Source organism: Petaurus breviceps, unplaced genomic scaffold (assembly GCF_028583685.1).
Source record: "Petaurus breviceps papuanus isolate PSGF00001 unplaced genomic scaffold, PetGlider_PUasm1.0 90775, whole genome shotgun sequence".
Lineage (NCBI taxonomy): Eukaryota > Metazoa > Chordata > Mammalia > Diprotodontia > Petauridae > Petaurus > Petaurus breviceps.
This window is the reverse complement of record NW_027187342.1, coordinates 2,054,522-2,078,860: the sequence shown is the minus strand read 5'-3', so window position 1 is coordinate 2,078,860 and position 24,339 is coordinate 2,054,522. Positions and strand designations below refer to the sequence as shown.

At 38.6% G+C, this 24,339-nt stretch overlaps 1 protein-coding gene across 1 annotated transcript in view; it reads right to left on the bottom strand.

The window, feature by feature from the left end:
• Positions 1–21,909, bottom strand: part of ARHGAP25 (Rho GTPase activating protein 25) — a 113,663-nt gene extending 91,754 nt beyond the window's left edge. The window contains exon 1 of the mRNA XM_069068886.1: positions 21,332–21,909. Coding sequence (XP_068924987.1) covers positions 21,332–21,392 — 61 coding nt within the window. The 5' untranslated portion in view covers positions 21,393–21,909. The remainder of the gene's footprint in view (positions 1–21,331) is intronic.
• Between the last annotated feature and the right edge of the window lie 2,430 nt (positions 21,910–24,339).

Sequence of the window (24,339 nt, the reverse complement as noted above, 5' to 3'; positions counted from 1 at the left end):
CTCCTTTGAAACCCTAGCCCTCATACATATACACATGCATATACATACATATATATGTATATATATATACATATATATGTGTATATATATATATCATCAATTATGCCCAGCTAAGTTTCAACATTGGATAGTTCTCACCATTCCTCACCTTTGCTCCTATATACATGCTGCTGAATGAAGAAAGAAAATCACACAACTGTTCTGATTGGGTCCTATTTATATTACCCAACATCAACTGGGTCCTCACTGCTGCTAGGCAATCCTACTATACCTCCCTTATCAATTCACAATCCCCTTCTTCCAAACTTTTTCATCCCTCCTCAAACCCCCCCAGGTTCTCCCTCCTCTCAGCTGAGAACCTTGTCTCATATTTTATAAAAGAAAAAAATGAGATCATTTGCCATGAGTTCCCCCTTTTCCCCTTTTCTTCATGTACCATCCAGTATCACTCATATGCCACTCTCCTCATTCATTCCTGTCTCACATGATGAGATGATCTTACTCCTTATCAAGGCAAACTCTTCTACTTGTTCAAGAAACCCCATTCTATTCAATCTCCTCCAACAGATTGTCCCCCCTGTCATCCCCCATTCTTTTGTTTTCAATCTCTCCCTTTCTACTGGCTCATTCTCATGTCTCCCCCATCACGGAAAAAAAAAATCCTCACTTGATCCTTCCATCCCCAACTATTATTCTTGTATCCATGGGTGTATATATTCTGTATATATTTATATCTATATTATATATATTATTATATTATACTTATAAAGGTTTGTATTGTCTCCCTACTTAGAATGTAACCACTTTGAGGGCAGGAACTTTTGTCTTTGTATCCGCAGTGATTCTCTAGCTTCATCTCCCCTACCCTTCTCCAAGAGAGACTTTAATTCTTGCCAGATGCTTTTTTTTTTCAGAACTAGTACTGGGGGTCTGCAAGCCCTCAGTTTTTCCAAAGTGACATGATACAAGGAGAGGTGTGGTCACCATTCTTCTGACCTGTGCTCTGCCTCATTTAAATCCAATTTACAAGCAAGTCAAGAAATCACCTTCATGATGTCATTGATCCTCTTTGAGAATGAAGGACGAACAACATCCCCAGTGATTAGCAAAGTCTTTAGTGCTTAATAAATGCTTATTGAATGATTCTTTGCCACATATTCAGTTCTCTGTTTAGTCTTCCAGTGACCCAGGCTCACATCCTGAAAATGATCCTTGACTCCTCACTAGCCCCCTTCCCACTTCCAATCTGTTTTCTGGTCTTGATTCTGCCTCCACAATATCTCTCATCTCTCTGTTCCCTTTTCTCCACTCATACAACAGTCTCTCTAGTTCAAGCCCTTGTAACTAGCTTCTTGCCTGGATAATTGCAATAGCATCCTAATCAGTCTGGTCTCTCCCGTGCCAATACATCCTCCACAGTTACCAGCTGATATTCCTAAAGCACAGGTCTGACCATGCCACTCCTCTGATCATTAATCTCCAATAGCTCATTATTGCCTCTACACAAAAGACACACTCCTCCATTTGACATTTAAATCCCTTTATGATCTGGCTCCAGTCTACCTCTCCAGGCTTATAATCAGTATTATGTAAATCAGTCCCCTTCACCCAGAACAGTAGAGACAAACTTACCTACTTGCTATTCCTCACACCCAATATTCCATCTCCCATCTCTTTGTACAAGTTGAGTCTCAAACCTGGAATGCACTCCATCCCCACCTACACCTCCTGGAATCCCTGGCTTCCTCTAATCCAACTCCAAAGCTACTTCTTCCTTTCTTGATTTCCCCACCACTACTCCTCCCACCCCCAGCTGTTAGTGCTTCTCCCACACACCAAAAAAATTACTTTGCACCCACTTTCTATGCATTTATAATTGTTTACCTCATTCACATAGTTTCCCTCCAAAGAATATAAGCTCCTCGAGGTCAGGGATGGTTTCACTTTTATTTTTGCGTCTCTTAATTATTAAGCACTTAACACCTGGCATAGAGTAGGTGCTAAATAAATGCTTTTTGATTTATTGGTTGGAGGAACCTACTTCTCCAGAGCATGGAGCAAAATATTTTTCACTGACCTAGAGATGGTGTAACAATCCAAGTCTTCCAACTCACAGAAGAAGGAGCAGGGGGACTGGATAGTGTGTTATAAGAGATTACTTTCAGAACCTCCTGAAACCTGGCAAGGAGCCCATGGATGTCTGTCAGTGCTCTTGTGCTGAAGCATCACTTTTATTATGTGGAATTGAAATCAAAAAGGGAAGAGAGTCAGATGTTAGTTGAACTGGCTAAATCGCTAGAGAATTAATCCAAATATGGCCCAAGGTTTAGTTTTATCTAGTTCAATTCAATTCCACAAGTCTTTATTGAGTGCCTGTCTTATTTTCTTCAAAATTCAGCCCACTGTTTCAGGCTTGAAGCACATCCTTCAAGATAGAGGGTTAAGCTTCTTGTAATGTTTCCATGTTTGTATTAAACATCTTTGAACATGTAGATATTACTTGATGTCAATCTTCAGCAGATTATTGAACAAAGTTCTCTTAAATCACCATTTATTTTAATATAAACATGAGAAACACCTTGTATGAGGAGGGTCTTCAAAGTTTCCTGTTATTATTTATAGTAGCCCTTTTCATGGTGGCAAAATATTGGAAGCTGAGGGGATGTCTATCAATTGGGGAATGGCTGAACAAGCTGTGGTTTATTACTGTAATGGAATACTATTGTGCTATAAGAAAAAATGAACAGGCATATTTCAGAAAATTCTGGAAAGACTTATATGAACTGATACAAAGTGAAATGAGCAGAACCAGGAAAACATTGCACTCAATATCAGTAACATTGTGTGATGATCAACTATGAATGACAAAGCTCTTCTCAGCAACACAATCATCCAAGACAAACACAAAAGACTCATGAAGGAAAATGCTATACATATTTGGATAAAAAAAAACTGATGGACTCTGAATGTAAATTGAAGTATATTTTTTTACTTTATTCTTTCTCATGATTTTTAAAAATTCTGTTTATTTCACAACTGTGACTAATATGGAAATATTTTTACATGATTAGCACATGTATAAACTATATCAAACTGCCTACCATTTTCAGAAGAGGGGAGAGAAGGGAAGGAGGGAGAAAAATTTGTAATTCAAAATCTTGTAAAAATGAATGCTAAAAATTTTATCAACATGTAACTGGAGAAAAAAACTAAATACTATAAAAAAATTTCCTTTTAACATGGCTTAGTGGATATAGCTCAGGAGTTGGTATCAGGAAGACTTGGGTTCAGATCCCACTTCCAATATTTAGAACATGGATGACCATGTAAGTTGTTTAACCCCTTGGGGCCTCAATTTCCTCATCTGTAAAAATAGATATACCTATCTCACAGGATTATTGCAAAGCTCAAAGAAATAAAGTAGAGAAAATATTTTTCAAACCCACAAATACTGTATAAATGTCTATTATTATAATTTTGTTCCATTGAATCAAACACAATACATCAATATGTTACTGTGGGAACTCTTTCCAAAGCTGATCTTAACTTGTCCATAATGCATATTCATGATGTAGGGGGTATTCAGGAAAGACTAGCACCTCTGATATAAGGGCTTGCCAAACCCTTTGCAGGGCTGCTCATTCTCCTTTGGCATCTACCTGATTCACTCAGCTCTCATCTGCAGCTCCAAGAAGCTATAGCATGTGCAGTAGTCACACCCTGGTAAAACCCTCTCACAGGTCAGCCAGACCAGGCTGAGGTTAACCAGCAGGCTTCAAGTGAGTGAGGGGAATGACTACCCCAAGCATGTGAAGACTTCCCCTGGCAGAACAGGCAGACAACAACAATTTGTTCCTATGGTCATGAAGGCAGCTGAAGCAGGCACTTTGGAATGCTTAGAGCTTGGTCAGACATCAAAGATGCCAAGGTCATTCAATGCATGCCTGGCCACCACCAGTCATCTCAACTTTAGTCCTGCCACTGGACTTCAATGACTCTGGAAGAAAGAGTGAGGCTGACAACTTTGTGCAACTCTGCTGCACTTAAATCCAATTCACGTCCAAGTCAAGACAACACTCCATAACATCATTGGTCCTCTTCCAGAACAAAGGACAAGCAACAATGTCCTTACTAGTCCATAGTTACATAGCTAGTAAGTACCTGAGGCAGGATTTGAACCCAGACCTCTCCTAATTCCAAATACAGCACTCTTTCCACATGATTTTTATCAGTTCAATTTCTTTAAATAAATAGTAAGCACAATATCATCTTATACTTTTTACACCTTTGAACTAGGTGTGCAACCCTGAAGATATATTGTGCTATATAAAATTATTTTCAAAAGTCTGCGTCTTCTTATCTCACGTTTTCATCATGTTTTACATTTAATTTGTATATAGACAATTCTCATGAAGAATGGGAAACTGAAGAGGCAGACATATTGGTTACTATTCAATGAGGAAACTTCTTTTCCCTTTGGTTAAGTCCTATCTGGGGTATTTTTCATTCCTGCAGCATCTTTCCCATTTGAGATACAGTATCTTTAGAACTGGATGCCTTTAAAATCATATCATAAATACTTGAAACATATGTATAAATGGATTTTTCTAAAAATAATAAGTAACCACCTAAAACCATCAGCAAGCATTATTTGTAATGGGAATAAACTAGAAGCCTTCCCAATAAGGATAGGAGTGAAACAGACACCCATTATCACCAATATTGTTTTAGAAATACTAGCAATGGCAAGAAAAGGAAAAAAAATGAAATTGAAGAAATCTGAATGGGCAATAAAGTGACAAAACTATCCTTTTTTGCAGATTATATGCTTGGAAAATCCTAAAGACCCAACCAGGGGGCAGCTAAGTGGTGAAGTGGATAGAGTACTAGCTCTGGAATCGGGAGGACCTGAGTTCAAATCCAGCCTTAGACACTTGACACTTACTAGCTGTGTTAACCTGTGTAAGTCACTTAACCCTTATTGTCTCACCAAAAAAAAATTCAACCAAAAAGTTAGTTGAAACAGTAATTTTAGTAGAGTAACAGGATATAAAATAAACCCACAAATCACCAGCATTTCTATATATCACCAAGAAAACCTTGCAAGAAGAGATAATTAAGAGATACTCCATTTAAAATAATTGTAAACAGTATAAAATGCCTCTAAGTATACCTTCCAAGACAAACCCAGCAACTACATGAAAATAAGTATAAAATGCTTTTTTACATAAAGTCAGGTTTAAATAATTAGAGAAATAGTAATTGTTCGTGGGTAGGCAGAGTCAATATAATAAAAATTATAATTCTACCTAAAGTAATCTACTTATTCAATGCCATCCCAATTAAATAATCCAAAACATTATTATATTGAGCTAGAAAAAATAACAAAATTCATTTGGAAGAACAAAAAGTCAAATATCAAAGGAATTAATGAAAAAAATGTAAAGGAAGGAGGTTTAGCAGTACCAGATCTTAAACCATATTATAAGGCAATAAGTATCAAAGCTATCTATACTGGCTAAGAAATAGAAAGGTAGATCAGTGGAACAGAGTAGACATATAATAGACAGTAATAAATGATTATAGTAATCTTATGTTTGATAAATGTAAAGATTTAAGCTCTGGGGATAAGAATAAACTATTTGGTAAAAATTGTTGGTAAAATTGGAAAACAACATGGAAGAAACCAGGTATAAACCAATATCTTAAATTTACCAAGATAAGGTAAAAATGGATACATGACCTAGATATAAAGGAAGATGATGTAAGAAAATTAGAAGAACATGGAACACATTACCTATCAGATTTATGGATAGAAGAAGAATTTATGAATCAATAAGAGATAGAGAGCATTGTGAGACATAAAATGGATAATTTTGATTACATTAAATTTAAAAAGTTTTGTACAAATAAAAGCAATGTAGCCAAGATTAGAAGGAAAATAGAAAAAAGGAAAACAAAACTTATAGACAGTTTCTCAGATAAAAAGTCTCTTATCTCAACTGTATAGAGAACTCTGTCAAATTTATAAGAATATGAATCATTCCTCGATTGATAAATGGCCAAAGGATATGAATAGGCAGTTTTTCAATGAAGAAATCAAAACTATATACAGTCATATAAAAATGCTCTAAATCATTATCTATTAGAGAAATGCAAATTAAAACAACTTTGAGATATCATCTCACACATATCAGATTTGCTAAAATGATAGAAAGGGAAAATGACAAATGTTAGAGGGGATATGGAAAATGTAGGTCACTGTTGGTAGAACTATGAACTGATACAACCATTTTGGAGAGTAGTCTATAATTATGCCCAAAATAGTTATAAAATTGTATATACCCTTTGATTTAGCAACTTCACTCTTAGTTCTGTTTGCCAAAGTGATCAAAAAGAGAGGAAAAGAATCTATATGTTCTACAATATTTATGGCAGCCCTCTTTGTGGTGGCAAAGAACTGGAAATTGAGGGGATGGCCATCAGCTAGGGAATGGAAAAGCAAGTTGCGGTAGATGATTGTGATGGAATACTACTGTGCTGTAAGAAATGATCAGTTGATTGACTTTAGAAAAACAAAGAAAGACTTGCATGAAACAATGAAAAGTGAAATGAGCAGAATCAAGAGAACACTATATGAAGTAACAGCAATATTGTTCAAAGAATAATTATGAATGACCAAGTTATTCTGAGTATTATAAATACTCAAATCAACTACAAGGGACCTATGAGGGGAGATAAGATCCAACTCCAGGAAAAAAACCTCATAAACAGAAGTGTGCATAGTATGGTTTGACATATACTTATAAATGTGTCAAGTGGTTGCCTTCTCTGGGGTGGGGTGGAGAGGAGGGAGAGAAACAGTTTGGAACTTAAGATGTAACCAAAAAAATAAAATTAATTTTTTAAAAAGAGAATGAAAAAAGCATGTCACATGTGGCATGGGATTTTTCTGGGTGTATTTGGTCAGGCCCAGATGTTCTTACCAGCTTTATTTTCTTAAATTCTATTGTTATTTCCTTCCATACATTGTGTATGAAGGTAATACAGTCCAAATGTCAAGGCTCCCCTATTGTTGTTGATGAGAATAGAAAAGTATAAAAATAACAGTTCTCTTTCATTCCACATCTGTTTGTTCTCTTCCTAGTTTCATCTGTAAATGGTCTTGAGATAATATGGTTTAACTGACTCATGCCAAACTTTTCACGAGCTCGTTTTCTTCTTTGAGAATGGCTGTTTTGTGAAGCAATGCTGCTTGTAGTTTTTCACCTTATTGCTGTATAATGTTTAATAATTTTTGAATTACAGTTGCTTTAGATTAAATCATTTGGCTAGAAATAACCCAAAACTAGTTAGTTACATCCTGAATGTCTGCAGGGGTAAAGTGGTGAATGATTTAACCAAGGTTCTTTCAATATTATTCATTAAGGAGGAAAAAACTGCCCGACCTTATTCGCCCCCTGATCCTCCATAAATGCTTGAGTAGTCTTAGCAACCCATTTCTTGGGACCCACCTGATTCAGAACTAGAGAACAGGAACAATCAAGTAATCATTTTAATATTCTGATACAGCAATGGTCAGCATCATCCACTGGAGCCAGCCTGACTGGTGCTACAGAAGATAAGCTTGCTCACTCACATGGTCTTCCAGCACAGGATTAGATATCTGTTTCTAATTTCTGTTCTCATGGGCTTCCTCACTATAGATTCTGAAAACCAAAAACCTCATCCTAAACTTGCTATTTCATTTTTTTACACTTTGCCTTGGGTGCAAAGATAGTGCAAACCAAGTACCCAAATGTACTGTCAGAACCCTTCCTACTAACACAAAGTCTCTATGTTTGGACTGGACTTACTGATGGTCAAGGTGCTGTGATAGTAATGGCAATTAAAGATTCCCCTGTATTGGCTTGGTTTTCAAATTGATTGTGTTAAAACGCAGAGCTTGTTAATCCCACCTGTGGGATGGACTTGTTGATGTGAAAAGAAAGTCCTGAACTGGGAGGAGCTGGTGACGTAGATTTGGAGAGATAAGAGAGAGGCAGAAGATCTTTTTGGAAGCAGCCCCTCGTGGAGAGAGAGAGAGACTAAGAGAATTGCTGGTGGCCGCTTTGAATTGCCCTGGACTTTTGAGACCTGCCCCCTGAGCTGCCAAGGACTGAGGAGACATGGCTGTTTTGCTGGTACTTTGTCTGTTTGTATTGATGTTATTTTGCCAGATTTGTCCACTGGTGAAAGACTGTCCTGTTGAAGAAGTCCTGGAACCTGGCATTTGGTTGAGAAGCCCTGAGACTGTCCTGCAGACAGAGAGTGAATACTGTCCACTGGTGAGGGACAGTGCTGTTGTTGCAGGGGTCTGGAGACTGTCCTGCAGACAGAATGAATACTGTCCACTGATGAAGGACAGTGCTGTTGTTGCAGGGGTCTGGGAGCCTTTCTGTTGGTTCAGAAGCCCTGAAGAAGGATTTTCTTGTTGTATGTTTACAGAAATCCTGGGAGAGGGCTTTGCTAATGTGTTCAGGGGTTCTAGGACTGTTCTACCGACAGAGGATAAATTCATGAAGGGATTGGCAATGTATCTTATGGCCTTGCTAAGCCTTGTCTCCCCAGGAACTAAGATTGCTGAGAACTTGCCTCGTGTCAAGATGAAGAAAAGACCTCCATTTGGGTATTAAGTGCTGTGTTTAAACTTGATGTAACTCTGGGGTAGATTCAATTGTGATCCAGGGGTGGGGAACTTTTGACCTTATGTTTGGAAACTAATCTCCATTTGAGAATAGGAGCTTTGTGGTGGACTTAATTAAGGTATAGCCTAGGGGTGGAGAAGTATTTAGAACAGAGACTTTGTAATTGATTGAATGATTGGAAGGTCCTGGGGTGGGGTAGTACTTGGAGATTATTTAATCTTAATAAAGCTTAGTAAATGCTGTGTTTGGAATGATGTCATGTTTTGATCTTCTCTGTACTTGGTTTGTCGCTGAATAGAATGGAGAGCACCTATGCTGGTATTCTGAACCTTGGGAAGTTGCCTTTCTTTTGGCATTACATTACAGGTGCTAGTCCTGACAACTCCCTCAGAAGTCTCTTTTGAGAAAAGGGGTTTTGTCAAGTTGAAAAAAAATATTTTAAATGAGGGGTCTAGTAAATTATCTCTAAGGAACCTCCCAACTCTTAACGGTTTATTTTTCAACTCTGATGCTCTGTGTTCTACAGTTCCTGAAAGTTCATGTTCTAAGAGTCCTTCCAGCTCTGACATTTTGGGTTCTAAGGTGCATTAGTATACTCCTACCATTCTGTGTTTATGGTTTTGTGATTCCTTTTGTACAATGTGGATTCTACTTTTTTTCTTTTCAAACTGAACCCCTTGATAGTCTATGCCTTTCCTCCAAATGTGATATAATCTGCCCTGGTATTGGATGCACTAATAGAAAAGATGAATTGCTTATTCAAACAAGCTTTCTAATTTGGGGTGAATTTTGAAGCATGAGCAAGCTGATGAAGCAAATTATAAAGTTAGGCTCTTTTTTCCTGATGGGTAAAAATTCTATGTGTAACTATGTTTACTGCCAAGAATTGATGCATTAGAACATCATAGAATTCATCTAAAACAAGCCAGTGTTGAACATTATTCCATTTCAAAAGAAAAATGCTTATTTCCATTGCACACACAAAGTGTGTGAACTTTACCTGAGCAATAATATTCTGACCACAGCTACCCTGCCATCTATAAAAAATCACTGCATGCTCCCTTTGAGACTGGAAAAGTGTTACCTGGCAACAGCAAGCTATATATAGTCCTCCTCCACTCACTGATGTCATTTGAATCCATTTAGTCACCATTGGTATCTAAGTGCTTCCCTGGGTGAAAAAGCAGTAGATTTGCACTATGTTGGAAATATGACTGTTTTGGAAAGAGAGGTGGGAAATTCACAGATTCTATTATTTGGTTTGGTTTGGTTTTCATAAAAATTCTTAGAAGTTGATGCAAGACATCTTTACAACAAAGAGAAATGTAGCTGATGTCTAAATCCTAATGTTTTCCATCAAGTGCAGACCAACTATAGCATAGCCTGAAGCATCCTACAATTGCTGGATAGGCTGTCAGTTCAATTAAAGTTTGCAGATGGGGTGATTGTACCTGGGAATTATTTCTGAAAAGAAGGTGAATATTTTGCACTTTTGGTACTCTTAGGAACAAATAATTTATTTGGAAAATTGTCTTTTCTGTGTTTCTTTATGCACTATGAATTGGTATTGACATTGATATTGTTTTTGTTTTAAGCTTCACAGACTAGAAACTGAAATACACTATATTAATGTGTGAAAAAACTAATCCTAGTGCCTCCCCTTATTAATTATCTCCTACTTATCCTGTATATAGATGGCTATGTATTTGTTTGCACGTCATCTCTCCCATTCAACTGTAAGCTCGCTGAGGGCAGGGAATGTCTTTTGCCTCTTTTTGTGCCCCTAGTGCTTAGCACAGTTCCAGGCACATAGTAGGTACTTCATAAATGTTTATTTAATGATTACTAACTGAGATTTTACTCTAAACCAGTGGTTCTCAGTGTGGTCTAGGGAAAACTGGGGGCCCTAAGGCCCTTTAAATAGGCCTACAAGGTCAAACTTATTTTCATAATAAATTAAGACATTTAAATTTCTAATACACAAATACTGATAGCTAAAACCCACATAAACAAAAATTTTTCAGGGGTCCTACAAAAGAATCCTGAGGCCAAAACATTTGAGAAGTGCTACTCTAAAAACAAGATCAACCTTGGCTGCCATGTCTCTCTGCTCTGGCTTGCTGATGACGTTATGGTGCTGACTAGCTCAGTTGTTGTGCCTGTTTTAGCATGAGTTAAATTTCTCTAGAAAATACTTGATAGTCATAGTTTGTCTATGTTTTTGTTCATTTTCTATTTTCCAAACTTACTTTAAAAGGTTAAATTTTAAACTGTAATTGCACATAACCTAGATTCATCTTTATTCTTTCCTCTAACTTGTTGTTGACTTTGACCTTCACTTTAACTAGTTGTTGATGTGACTGAACACATACAGCTGACTCTGAAATGACTACTATGCCTGAAACCAATCATTTCCTGTTCACTAAGCTATATCAATTTAATATGTTGTGGTCTTGTTCAACAACTGTTATGTCCAGTGCCTTCATCTTAAAAAAAGTATTCAATCTCTGAAGAAACGTAAGTGCTATAATTTTAGAACTAATGGTCATGTACCCATAAAAGTTATTTGGCAAAAGATGAAATACATTCATACATACTGTATTCTTTTTTTTAAACGGCAAGGGGGGCAGTTAGGTGGTCCATTGAATAGAGCAATGGCCTTGGAGCCAGGAGGACCTGAGTTCAAATGCAGCCTCAGACACTTACCACTTACCAGATGTGTAACCTTGGGCAAGTCACATAATCCCAATTGCCCTGCCTTCCCCCCGCCTCCAAAAAGCAAAAAAAAAAAAAAATGGCAAGGGGAAATAGAAGCTAACAAAAATGAAACAAAAATTATTCAAGATATTCCTTAAAAAATATGTGAGTCATCATATCTGTGATGACTAACTTTGATAGACTGGGCTCCTCTCAGCAATACTAGGTTGTAAGACAACCCAAAAGACTCATAATGGAAAGGGACTTCCACATCCAGAGAAATAACTACAGAGTCTGAATGCAGACTGAAGGAAACTACGTGGTCTCTTTTTTTGTTTTGTTCCTTCTTTCTTGTTGTTCACTCCATTGGTTATAACTCTTCTTTAAAACTTGACTAATATTTAATGCAAAGGTATTTGTAGAACCTATATTGGATTGTATGCTGCCTTTGGGGGTAAGGGGGAAAATTTGGAACTCAAGGGATTGTGGGATTGAATGTTGTAAACTAAAAGTAAATAAATAAAATTTTAAAATATGTGAGCAAAGGATACGAAGAATTTTCAGAAGAAACACAAACATCAACAACCATAATGAAAAAAACTTCTAATAACAAGAGAAATGTAAATTAAAATGCTCCCAACATTTCACCTCACACCCTTACTGAGAGAAACGACAAAAAATGGGAGCAGTCAATGCTGGAGAGGCTGTAGAAAAACAGGCACATTAACATATACTCTTATTTGAGTTTAGAATTGCTCTGACATAGTATCTACTTTTGCAATGAAGTTACCGTACATCAAATTATATGTTGACAATTTCAGATCTTGTCAAGTTCCTCATAAAATTTCTTTATTTCCTCATCCTCTATAACAGATGTTGACACATAAGCTGCAATTATCATCATGCTAGGCTTTTTGGTTACTCTCATTGTGAACCCTGAAAGATGAGGTGAAGAACTGTCCCATTAAATGATGTTTCTTGTTGTTTTTGTGCTTTCAGTGAAATCATTGAAGCGATCTCAAAGACCATCCTTCAGCTGCAATTTCTGGTTTCATTTTTCGTGATAGTGTTTTCAATGTGGATATGGTTCAGTTCTTCCAATAGTATGTCAACTAATTGGTCATTGAATTAAGATCACACATTAAAGAGAGCTGATAATTAAATTTAAAGCTATAGACTGTCCAAGAACTGTGAAATTCTTAGCCTTCCAGTGCCATGACACAAAACAAAACAAAATATCATCATCTAATGACTAGTCTTTTTGCAAATGAAACAGGAGTTGTGCTGATTTACGCTTTAATAGGTTAAACTGCTCTAAAATTTTTGGGGATACCCTGTATATGAAGAGCACATTGCAAACTTTAAGTTACTATATAAATAAATGTTGGCTATTCTTTCATTCCTTTTACCATCTAAGAAGAGAATGAGCTGATTCATTTTTACTACATACAGCAAAAAGGATCAGTTTCATTAATTCTTAGGCCTGGAGCTAAAAAGGTCCTCAGAGGCCACCTAATTGATCTTCTTGATCAGTTTCCATGAGGAAACTGAGCCAGAGAGGTAAAGCGACTTGCTTCCAAGGTAATACAGATAATAAGCCTCAAATAAGGATTTGAACTCATGTCCTCAGAGCCCATGCTGTTTCCACTGCACCACACTGCCTCCCCGTCACTTTCTTTTTCTCATCTTGTATCTTACAGTCATATATCCTCAAGTATTCTCCCCCATTTCATTTGGAGTAAACCTAGAAAAGATTAGAGGGATATAACTCACTATCTACTAGCAGAATTAAAACCATCCCGTGCTAATGAGAAACTCTGCTCAACCTACTGATCAACAGATTTTTATTGAGTACCTCCTGTACATAAGAAATGGCTCCTGCCCTCACAGAGCTTATAGTCTAGTTGGAGAAAAAAAACTTAAACATGCACAATTTAAAAAACATAAGAGTTGGATGATAACAAGAGCTCAGACTTAAGAGTGCTTTAAGATGTGTGTGTACAAAGCACTTTACATGTGTTATCTCCTTGGACACAGTGAAACCCTGTGATGGAGGTACTCATTAATCTCATTTTACTGTTTGGAAAACCCAGCCTCAGTCAAGTGACTTGCCTGTGTGACACAGCAGGTAGGTGTCAGACAGAATTTGAACACAGATCTTGTTTCCAAGTCTAGCACTCTAGTATTCCAGTTCAAAATGATACAAGTCTATGTAAGATTAATTTCAAACAAATAATAGCAATTATTATTATTATCATCATACCACATTGCAGTTATTTGTAGGTCTACAAAGTGCTTCTAACACTCTGAGAGATAGATCGGGTAAATATTACAAGCCAAATGTGATACAGGATTCAATAGGAAAGATTATTGGTTTTGATTCTATTTCCAGAGAATTCTCTTTTCTTTGACCTCTCATTATTTCCTTATAACTTATATCTGTAGAATGAGTATTTCCTAAAGAGCTCACAGACTGTTAAAGTGAGAAGAAATCACTGAGTTCACCTCATTCATTTTGCTGATAAAACCGAGACCAAGAAAGAGAAAGTGGTTTGCCCAAGGTCAGACAGTAAGATGGTGACCAATAGTCACATTAAAAAAAAGAAAAAGAAAGAAACAATAACTTCCTTGTGATCGAATGCAGGATGGCCCTAGAAAACTCTCCAACCAGAGACAGTGATCCCACATATTTTGAAGCCTCGGTTGGCTGACAGTCTAGCTAGTCTTTGGCATCAGGCCATACTCTCCACTGTTAGAGCACAGCTGATAGCCACCAGTATTAGCAACCTTCATTCTCAACACTGCTATCACACTCCTCTACAGATATCAGCTACCCCAAGACATTGGGGGAAGGAAGAAAAGGGCAATTCATCATATAAAGTAGGTAAAGCTTCAGCTGCTTTCACCCTTAAATGGGCAGCTAGGAGGCACAGTGGTTAGAACACTGGGTCTGGAGTCGGGAAGACTCATCTTCATGTGTTCAAATATGGCATTAGACACTTACTAGCTGTGTGACCTGGGCAAGTCACTCAACCCTGTGTGCCTCAATTTCCTCATCTGTAAAATGTACTGGAGAAGGAAACATAAAAGCCAAATGGGGTCACAAAGAGTCAGAAAAGGCTGAACTACAACAACCAAAGATGCAAAATTGACACCCTCACATCTCTCGAGTTCTACATCCCTGGGAGCTTCACTCCCTCATTCCCTTACTCCCAAATTGCTGCCAGTCAATTATCTTATGAGACGCTCCTCTCCTAGGAGCATTTTAATAGATAACCCTTAAAAAATTAAAAATCTTCAGGACTGAATTTCAGCTTCTATGACAGGTACAGCAGGACATTTTGCTGTATATATGTACACAGGTTTTGCTGGACCTTTGCAATTTTAGCATATGGGTCAGCCCTGAATATATGAACTATTGGTAAATGATTTGTTTGGGGAAAGGGGCAAAGGGGTGTTGTTGGCTTTTTTTTTTAAGAGCACTCAGGCTCATTTTCTTTCTCAGTGTCTCCTCTGACGTGAGTTCTCTGAGATTTTGAAACCATTTCCTGTTGCTGAAGGAAAGGATGTATATGGTAGCTACTCAATGGGGGTGGGGAAGGGGTGACTTCTCTTCTAGCTAAACTGTCCAGGGATTCTTTACATAGGATATTATATGAGGCCAATTCTCTCTTTCCCCATCACCGCTTTCAGCAATTACAAAGTGTCCGCTGGCTGAGGGGCGGCTAGGTGGCACAGTGAATAGAGTACCAGCCCTGGAGTCAGGAGGACCTGAATTCAAATCCAGACTCAGACACTTAACACAAAACTAGCCGTGTGACCTTGGGCAAGTCACTTGACTCCAATTGCCCTGCCTTCCCCCCTCCAAAAAGAAAAAAAAAAACCAAAGTGTCCACTGCAAGACAGATATCCTAGAAGGGAACACATAGGCCTATCTGAAACATTTCCATCTGAAGCATAGATAAAAAGAGGGATAAGACCTGTGATTTCTTGTGTACATGGAGCTCTCTGGATGAGGAAATTCCCTCTACCAATGCAAGACAGCTTATGGTTTTAGAAAAGTACCTAGATCACTGAAGGACCATGCCTAGGATTGTGTAGTCAGAATTATGTCGTCAGATTATGGGTCAGAAGTGGGACTTGAACTCAGGGCCTACTCGCTAATCTACTATGCCATGATACTTCTCTGTGCTGAGATATAGATACACATTTGTAATAAGTATCATCCTAACACTAACGATAATAATAACGATAATCTCCCTGGGTTTGAGTTTTCTCATCTATAAAATGAGAGTATTGAATTATGTGATTTCTGAATTCCCCTCAATAGATCTATAATCCTGTGATCTAGAAGGGTTCCAATTTGAAAGCAAATAAAAAGGATATGAAAAGAAAAATAATTAAAAATGTTTGTTGTTCAGTCTTGTCCAACTCTTCATGACCCCATTTAGGGTTTTCTGGGCAAAGATAATGGAGTGGTTTTCCATTTCCTTCCCCAATTTTACAGAAGAGGGAAATGTGGCAAAGAGAGTTATGGGAATTGTTCAGGGTCACAAAGCTAGGAAATGTCTGAGGCCAGACTGGAAATCTTCTTGACTCCAAGCCCAGCACTCTATCCACTGTGCCACTTAGCTACCCCAATGATAATAATACTCTTCCACTAAAGTCTTCCTGGGGTGCCTCATCAGAGCATGGATTCTGGGATACTGGGTTCTTAAAGGTATGACAGTAGAGTATAAAATATTATAGCCCCTCTCAAGTCAGAGAAGCCTTGGGGACAAACAGTGACAGACAGTGTGTTCATAACCCTAGAGTAAGTTTTGCTAACTTTACAGATACAAAGTAAGCCATGAAGTGATTAATTCTTTTTGTCCTCCCCCTTTGTCCCCCACACCAGCTACCTATTCATCAGACCATCGCAAAGATATGTAGAAGTTGTTATTTGCGTCGGTAGAGGCAATGGTAAAATTATAATTCCTTGAAGTATCAAAGCATTATTCAAAAATAATCAAGACAATTCTATAGCCCTTTAAGGTTTACAAAGAATTTCCCTGGCCATATGCTGGAAGGTATGGGAAGAGAGGGCATGAGGGGGAGTGTGGGGGGGGGGGGGGGGTGGTAGGGTTGACTCAGACCTGTGATCAGTGTAAGGAACTCCTGGTGTTGGAAACTCCAGGCACCTATGAGGATCAGATACTCATCTATAATTTATACTTAGAGGATTTTCTGAGTCGAAGAGAGGTCAAATATAACACCCATAGTCACACAGAAAGTCTTCAAGCCCAATCTTCTATCCGAATACCACACTACCTCTCAGTGAGAGTCTTATTCTTAACATTTTTCAGATGGGAAAACAGACTGGGGCTGGGGCATGGGGGTGGGGAAGTGAAAGGATTTGCACAAGGTGAGACAGTTGTTTCAGGACAGACCAAGACTTAATCTCAGGTTTCCTGATTTCAGATCTAATACTCTTTACCCAACTCCCCACATAATCTTAGCTCTCGTCTCTATAGTTAGTACCTTACATGAGGTTTAGAAAACTGAATATATCATCTCAGTTGATAAAGGGTACATTAGCAATCATTTAGTCTGAAACCCTAATTTCACAGATTAGGAACATAAGGCCCAGAGAAGGAAAGCAATTTCTCTAAAGTCATACAGCTAGTCAGTGAAAGAGTTGGAATTCAGATCCCAGGGTTCTATATCTGGGTCCAGTGCTCTTGGCAAAACATCCCACTACAGGGACTGTTCAAATTCCTGCACTGCTATTTACAAACTCCCTTTCTCTTGTTTCACCTATCTTTGATGGCCTGACTCAAACCCCATCTCTTTGGATTCACTTCCCTTCTCTAGCGTCTGTTTCCTCACCTGTAAAATGAGGGAGTTTAACTAGCTGTTCTTCCTGCTTAGACAAATCTCTCATTCCAATCTCTCCAGTATCTCTCTCTCTATCAGAACAATTTTTTTCCTTCGTATAGATGTGGTCATACCACTATTTTGTTCAATAATTTTAAGTGGCTACCAATTGCTTCTCATTCAATCTGGTGCTAGTCTACCTCTCCAGATTTATGCCCTCCATGCACTCTATTCTTCAGTCTAGTTAATGTCTTACCCTCTGAAAATATCCTCTGCTCTCTCACCTCTATAGGTTATGTTCAGACTGCTCCCTACGTTTGCTTACCCCACCTTCTTTTTTTGTTTGTTTTTTTGCTTTTTTTGGAGGGGGGAGGGCAAGGCAATTGGGGTCAAGTGACTTGCCCAAGGTCACACGGCTAGTTTTTGTGTTAAGTGTCTGAGGCGGGATTTGAACTCAGGTACTCCTGACTCCAGAGCTGGTACTCTATTCACTGTGCCACCTAGCCTCCCCACTTACCCCACCTTCTTAATCTGTTGGATCTCTAACCATTCTTTACAACTCAACTCAGATGCCAACTCCTCCAGAAAGCCTTTCCTGATATCCCCCAGTTAGTAGGGAACCTCCCTCTCTTACCTTTGTCTGTAATTATCTAATAATGTACACTTCTCAGATATTTTCTCTAACTTTGTGTTTGTTTCTTCTAATAATTTTTTTTAAAACAGCAAAAAAAATAAATGAATTATAAGCTTCATGAGGGCAGAAACAAGGTCTTATCTAAACTATGTACATCCCTAGCACCTAGCACAGTACTCTGCAAGAATAAGTGCCAAATAAATATTTATTGGTTGAATGAATATTACAAATACCTAGGAAGACTACCTTCAACATGGCAGCAAAGAAACCATTTACTCTGTTCAACTCAATGACCAAAAGTAATTTCAGAGGACTAATGATGAAGCAGCTACTCCCCAGCTGGCAGAGAGCTGATAGCCTTGGGGTGCAAAAAGAACTCAGCCATTTGGCCACGGCAGGTATGGAAATCTGTTTGTGCTTGACTAGGTGTGTTTGCTAAAAAGGGTTTTGTTTATCCTTTCTTCTTTTTTTGTGAATGGGGGGGGGAGTGGTAAGGAGAGAAAATAGATCCTTGTTAATTAAAATAAAATGTATTTTGGGGCAGCTAGGTCGTACAGTGAATAGAGCACTGGCCCTGGAGTCAGGAGGACCTGAATTCAAATCCAGCCTCAGACACTTGACACACTTACTAGCCATGTGACCTTGGGCAAGTCACTTAACCCCAATTGCTTTGCCCTCCCCCCCTCCAAAAAAAATATATCAAAAATAAATAAATAAATAAAATGTTTTTTTTTTTTTTAAAAGATCCTTTATTTTTATCTAATTTGACTAAAGAATTTCAACAATTCTCTTTATTAGATGATTTATTTGGCCCTGATGGATCATAGTTACTGCCTGGCTACAGCTCCTCTCTCAACATCTCTCATATAATCATTTATTGCAGCATGAGTATTGCACGGTGTCTGCTTGCCAACCAAGGTAACAGTGATTCTCTAATTCTGTTTTCCATCACATGCCATCTGATTTTAAAGGTAGAAGAAAAGAAAAGCTTTGAGGAGCCCATTGCCTTCAGAAACACTAGAAAGATCACCTTAGGTCCCCTGAATTTAATAGAACATCTTGACAGGACATTCCACGACAGGGAATGTTCAAATCCCAGCACTGCTACTTAAAAACTCCCTTTCTCCTTTTTCATCTGTTGAATCCCTACCCATCTTTGATGGCCCAATTCAAACTCCACCTCCTCCCAGTCACTTCCCTTCTCTGGCTTCTGTTTCCTCATCTGTAAAATGAGGGAGTTTAATTTGATGTTCTTCCTGCTCAGCCAAACTATGAAGATAAAGTGTGAACGTGTCTGCTTCCCCTCTCTCCCACTCCAATCTCTCCTGCATATCTCTATCAGAATGATTTTTCCCTTTTAATTAAATAATTTATCATTATGGTTTTTCTTCATTATGAGAGAGGGAATGTAAACACAATGAGGCAAATTTAAGTATATCTTCTGAAGTCTTTATTCCAAACATATCAACAAAACTAACATCAGCTTTCTGTTGGAAGAACAGTCAGTTTAGTGTTGATAAGAAGACAGTTTTGCTAAGCTCCAAGACTGATTTGCATGGATCTAGAATAGTTCACTGTAAGAATTAAATGATGAAATAAGATATAGTCTGCTCTCCAATAAGGGGGATGTGACTTGTTTACAAATGATATGAAGTAAAAATGAGATATTCACTTTGTAAATTTTAAACTGCTATATAAATGCTAGCTATTATTTAGGTGATGTGTGGAAAGGGGACATGCAAACATGCTCTTTTTCTTCAGATCTCTCAGATTACCTATGGCTAGGAGGATTAGGGAAGGCTTCATGGAATACATATGGAGTCTATAGATCCATGTCAAAAGCCTTTAATTGAAGGTTTTCAATCTACAGAAATATAGCTCTATTCCCAGAATTCTCCTCAGTACTCCAATCTCATATTTCCAAACACTTGATGGAGAATTCCAGCCAAATGTCCTATAAGCACCTCAAGCCCCAAATGTCCAAAATCAAACTCAGACAGTTGGATGGGGGAACCTTTAATTCCTCACATGGAGGATGGCTGAGCCGGGGTGGGAAACCTGAAGCCTCAAGGCCATGTGTGTCCCTCTAGGTCCTTGGTGTGACCTTTTGACTGAGTCCAAGTTTTACAGAACAAATCAGTCAAAGGGCTGCACTTGAGGACCTAGAGGGCCACATATGGCCTCAAAGATGCAGATTCTCCACCCCTGGCTGAGGAAAATCATATAGATGAATGACAATAGGGCTGCAGAATTATAAATTTAGATCTGGAAGGAATTTTAGAGGTCATCTTCTAGTCCAACCCTTTCATTTTACAGATGAGGAAACTGAGATGAAAAGTCTAGTTTGATTGACACATAGAATCAGTGAAGGGGTATAAGTGTGAGACAGGGCTGGAAATTTTTACAGTGCCTTAAGTGCACACAGTAGACACTTAATAAAATGTTTGTTGAAGAAGGTAAAAACCTTGAGGTCTGAAAAGTCATGAGACAGGTTTTCTGAACCTACATATTTGTATAAAATGTCTGGCTATTAAGAAACCCTCTCTCTCTATCATTAACTTTCTATATATTTATTCAGTAGCCTCGAATCAAAGCACAAGGCTCCTATGTACCAGTAATGTGATTTAGAGCTGATCTACCTGAATTCAAGCTTGAGGAATCTTAGAACAGAGCACAGATAATGTCAGAGCTGGAAAAGGATATAGAATATGGGATTAAAATGTCTGGGCTGAAAAATAGTTTAGAATGGATTTTAGACTATGTGTTATGCAAAAAGAGTTAGAATGTAAAATAAAGAATGTCTAAGCTTAGAAGGAACCTTAGAATATAGAATGGCAGAATTGAAAGGAATGTCAGAAATTATCTATCTGGTTCAAAAAGTTCTTAATTAGCAGTTTGCAAATTTTTTTTAATACCTGAATGACTGCTTTTCAACATTATTGATTTCTTTTGTAATCCTCTATTATTTTATTCATTTAAAAATGCTATACTGAGAAGAGGTCCATAGGCTTCACCAGACTGCCAAGAGGGCCCATACCAACAACAACAAAAATATTAAAAACTCTCCTTTTAAAAATAAAGGACTAGAGTTGGTGACGAGTGTTTGGTTTGTAGATGAGCATCTCATGTATTGTGTGAGTGTATTTATTCAGCAACCCTTGTCTTACAAGGGCACTTCACCGACAGGCTGTCTACTGAAAGGGGGATAGAATCATTTCCACTTTAGTCTTGGAAGTCAATATTACTTGCTCTTTATTCAACCCCAGGGCCTACCAGACACAAGAAGCCTCAGCCCCATATCTGGATTTAATGCAAATTTCCTCCTAAGCCCAGCCTGACTCAATTTTTTTTTCTTAAGGAAGCCACTCATTCTCTCTCTGCTGACCCACATGCAAATGGCTGGGCGGCAAGTCATAAGGTAAGAAGTACACACAAGACACAGGAAGACCCACCATACCTATTTTCCCAGACTCGGCTCTCAGGCTGAACTCCCAATTCCTCGGTAACTTCAGAGACATTTTCGTGCCTGGTCTGGGGTGGAAGCAGTTGGGTGTATCTGAGGGGATGTTGCTTTTCTCAGTCTTTTATCCAAGCTTTCCCTGGGCCTTGCCTTCTCTTCAGATTGCTTGAAGAAAGCCACCAGCTTTGGACCTGTGGAAGGCTTCCTCCTTTTCAAGCATTTGGTAAGCACCTTACAAAAAGTACCTTTCTTTCTCTCTGGCCCCAGGAAGTCAGCCAGGCCCCAGTCTGGGTTCTAAAAATCCCTGCCCAAGGTGCTGGATTCTCTTTTAGTTTTCACCTGCAGGTGCCCCACTGAGGACTTCACTGAAGCCTTGTGAGGCCAAGAGACTCTGGTGCTGAATCTCGGACCTCATAGAGATGTGGTGATAAGCGTCTGACCTTGCTTCTCTCTCTTCCTCCGTCTTTAATTTTTTCTTTTTCTCAAAGCCTCTGCTTCCGTGCATTTGAGGAAGTGGGTAGCCACTCCGGGAGGATGATGCATTATGAGAATACTTTTTTTTTTCTTCTTGAGAAAATGGCTTCTGGATACGCTTGAGAAAGCAAAACACCCACTCTTGTGACATAGTGCTATGGTTTTAATTTAAAAAAAAAACTTGTTATTTTTTACTCCCACCCTTTGGCTTATTGGATAAGAAATCCCCAAATCTGTCAGGTGGAAAAGTCTGTGTTGATATGCCCTTAGCCAGAGCTACAGGTTCCCAAAGGAGCTATAAAACAGCTCAAGTCACTAAATCAATTTAGAAATCTCACCTCCCTGTTATTATCCTGGTTTTCTAAAGCTCCTGTGGCTTGCAAAGGTCTATTAAATCATTCCAATTTCTCCAGATAACAAGGAGTTGGAGTGGAAAAGAACACTGGATTTTAGAGTTTTAACTAAGGTTAGATGAATGGAGCTCTGACCCGCAGACTCAAAATCTAGAAAACATTGACAGCACTTGCAGTCCTCTTTTAGGCAGAAACACTTGAGCTTGACATCTAATTAGTAAGAACAATTAGTTTAAATAGAAAGCTACCTGATGGCTGCTTCCTTCCCCTGGGAAATTTTTCTCATGCCCAACCTGGCTATGCTCTCGCCCCTAGTGACTCCCAGTACTTGCCTTTGATTGTCCTATGCATCTTCCCCATAAGGCCTTGTGCCCTAAAGTCCAAGGTCTCATTCCCTACGACCCTAGCTCAGATGAATTTGTCTTAAATGCTGATTTAGAGGCACCATTTGTTTTGATTGCTTGGGCTACATTTTGTGGTGTTTGCCTAGAAAATAGTACTAGTTAATGACTCTTTTCAATTTAGAAGAACAGAAAGTAAAGCCAAATCCTAACCCTACTGCCTGTGTAAACATTGACAAGTTACTTCATTTCACTAGGTCTCTGTTTCCTTATCTGTAAAAATGAGGGGTTAGACTTGATCATTGTCATTGTTGTTCAGTCATGTCTGACTCTTCGTGATACCCCCTCACCCCCACCCCACCACTGCCATGACATAGCACACCAGGCCCTTCTGTCCACCCTTTTTCAAAGTCTGTTCCAAGTTTATGCTCATTGTGTCTGTGACACTATCTATTCATCTCATCCTCTACCATTCCCTTTTCCTTTTACCTGTATTCTTTCCCAACTTTTCAGGATCTTTTCCAGTGAGTCTTATCTTCTCATTATGTGGCCAAAGTATTTAAGCTTCGTTATTTGACCTTCCAGTGAATAGCCTGGCTTAATTTCTTTAAGTATTGACTGATTTTGTCTCCTTACTGTCCAAGGGACTCCAAAAAGACTGGGTCAGAAGTTTTTAACTTTTTTATGTGATTGTTTCCTTTGGCAGTCTGGTAGCCTATGGACCTCTTCTCAGAATACTGTTTTAAAATACATACACCTGTAAAGCCACTCAGGAGAAGCTTTCCAGAGGACTACTGTTATGAACAGCTTTCAAGGTTCTGATTACACTGTATAGTAAGCTCTCTTATTTATTCAATAACAAATCAGAGCAAAACATTCATAGAAAATCAAAATACAGCATTCACAATGTTACAACTTATCACAGAAAATCAAAATACAGCATTCACCATGTCACAACTCAACAACTTATCACTAAAGTGGCCACATAGTTTTTACCAAAGTGGTCACATAGTTTTCAATAAAGTACATTCATTTAGTCAATCACAAAGTACAAAAGTCAAAGTTATCCACCCCTAGGTCATAGTAAATCATAATCTTCTCAGTCAGTACACAGTATCCAAGAAAAGTCTTCTTTCAGCTTGACTGGAGGCTGGCTCTAAGCTTCCATGGTTCCTCTTCCACAGTCCCAGCTCCAACTGTCACCTGGGTTCAAAGGCAGGCAGCTCCCAGTTCCTTGTCCAGCTCCTTGTCCAGTTCTTCATCCAGTTCCCCTTCCATATTGAAGTTCACAGTGTCCAGTCCACCTCAAGTCCTTCACAGTTCCTGTTTCTGGGAAGACAAAGCTTGACAGAGCCACAATAATATTCATCCACATTGCTGGCACCATCATCAATTCACTATCTGCCTGTGAAATCAACTCTGACCCACCAACAAGGTCCAAGAGGTCAGCACAAATCATCAGTAAAGTCCTAGGACCTCCCAAACCCAGGACTTCTGTAAACATATGTATCAGCAATGCCATATTCACAATGCCTATAGAGATTACAAATATGCTGATATAATTATCCATCACAAAATACATCAGGTTTGCCATTTGGGGAAATAAACTAGAAAATTTATTAAGATACCAAAAGACTGAGTCCCAAAACCAGAAAGTGAAAGCCATCAGAGTAGTTATGATATTGGCACAGGTAGATAAAGTAGAAAGCACCCACATTTTCAAGCCTTTAAAACAGAACAGGCTACCTCAGGCAAAGGTCCTCCTCTCCCCACTCACAGCAACCACCCAGTGTCCTGGAAGAGCTCTCCCAGCAGCTCTGGCCCCTGGCAGTGCTCA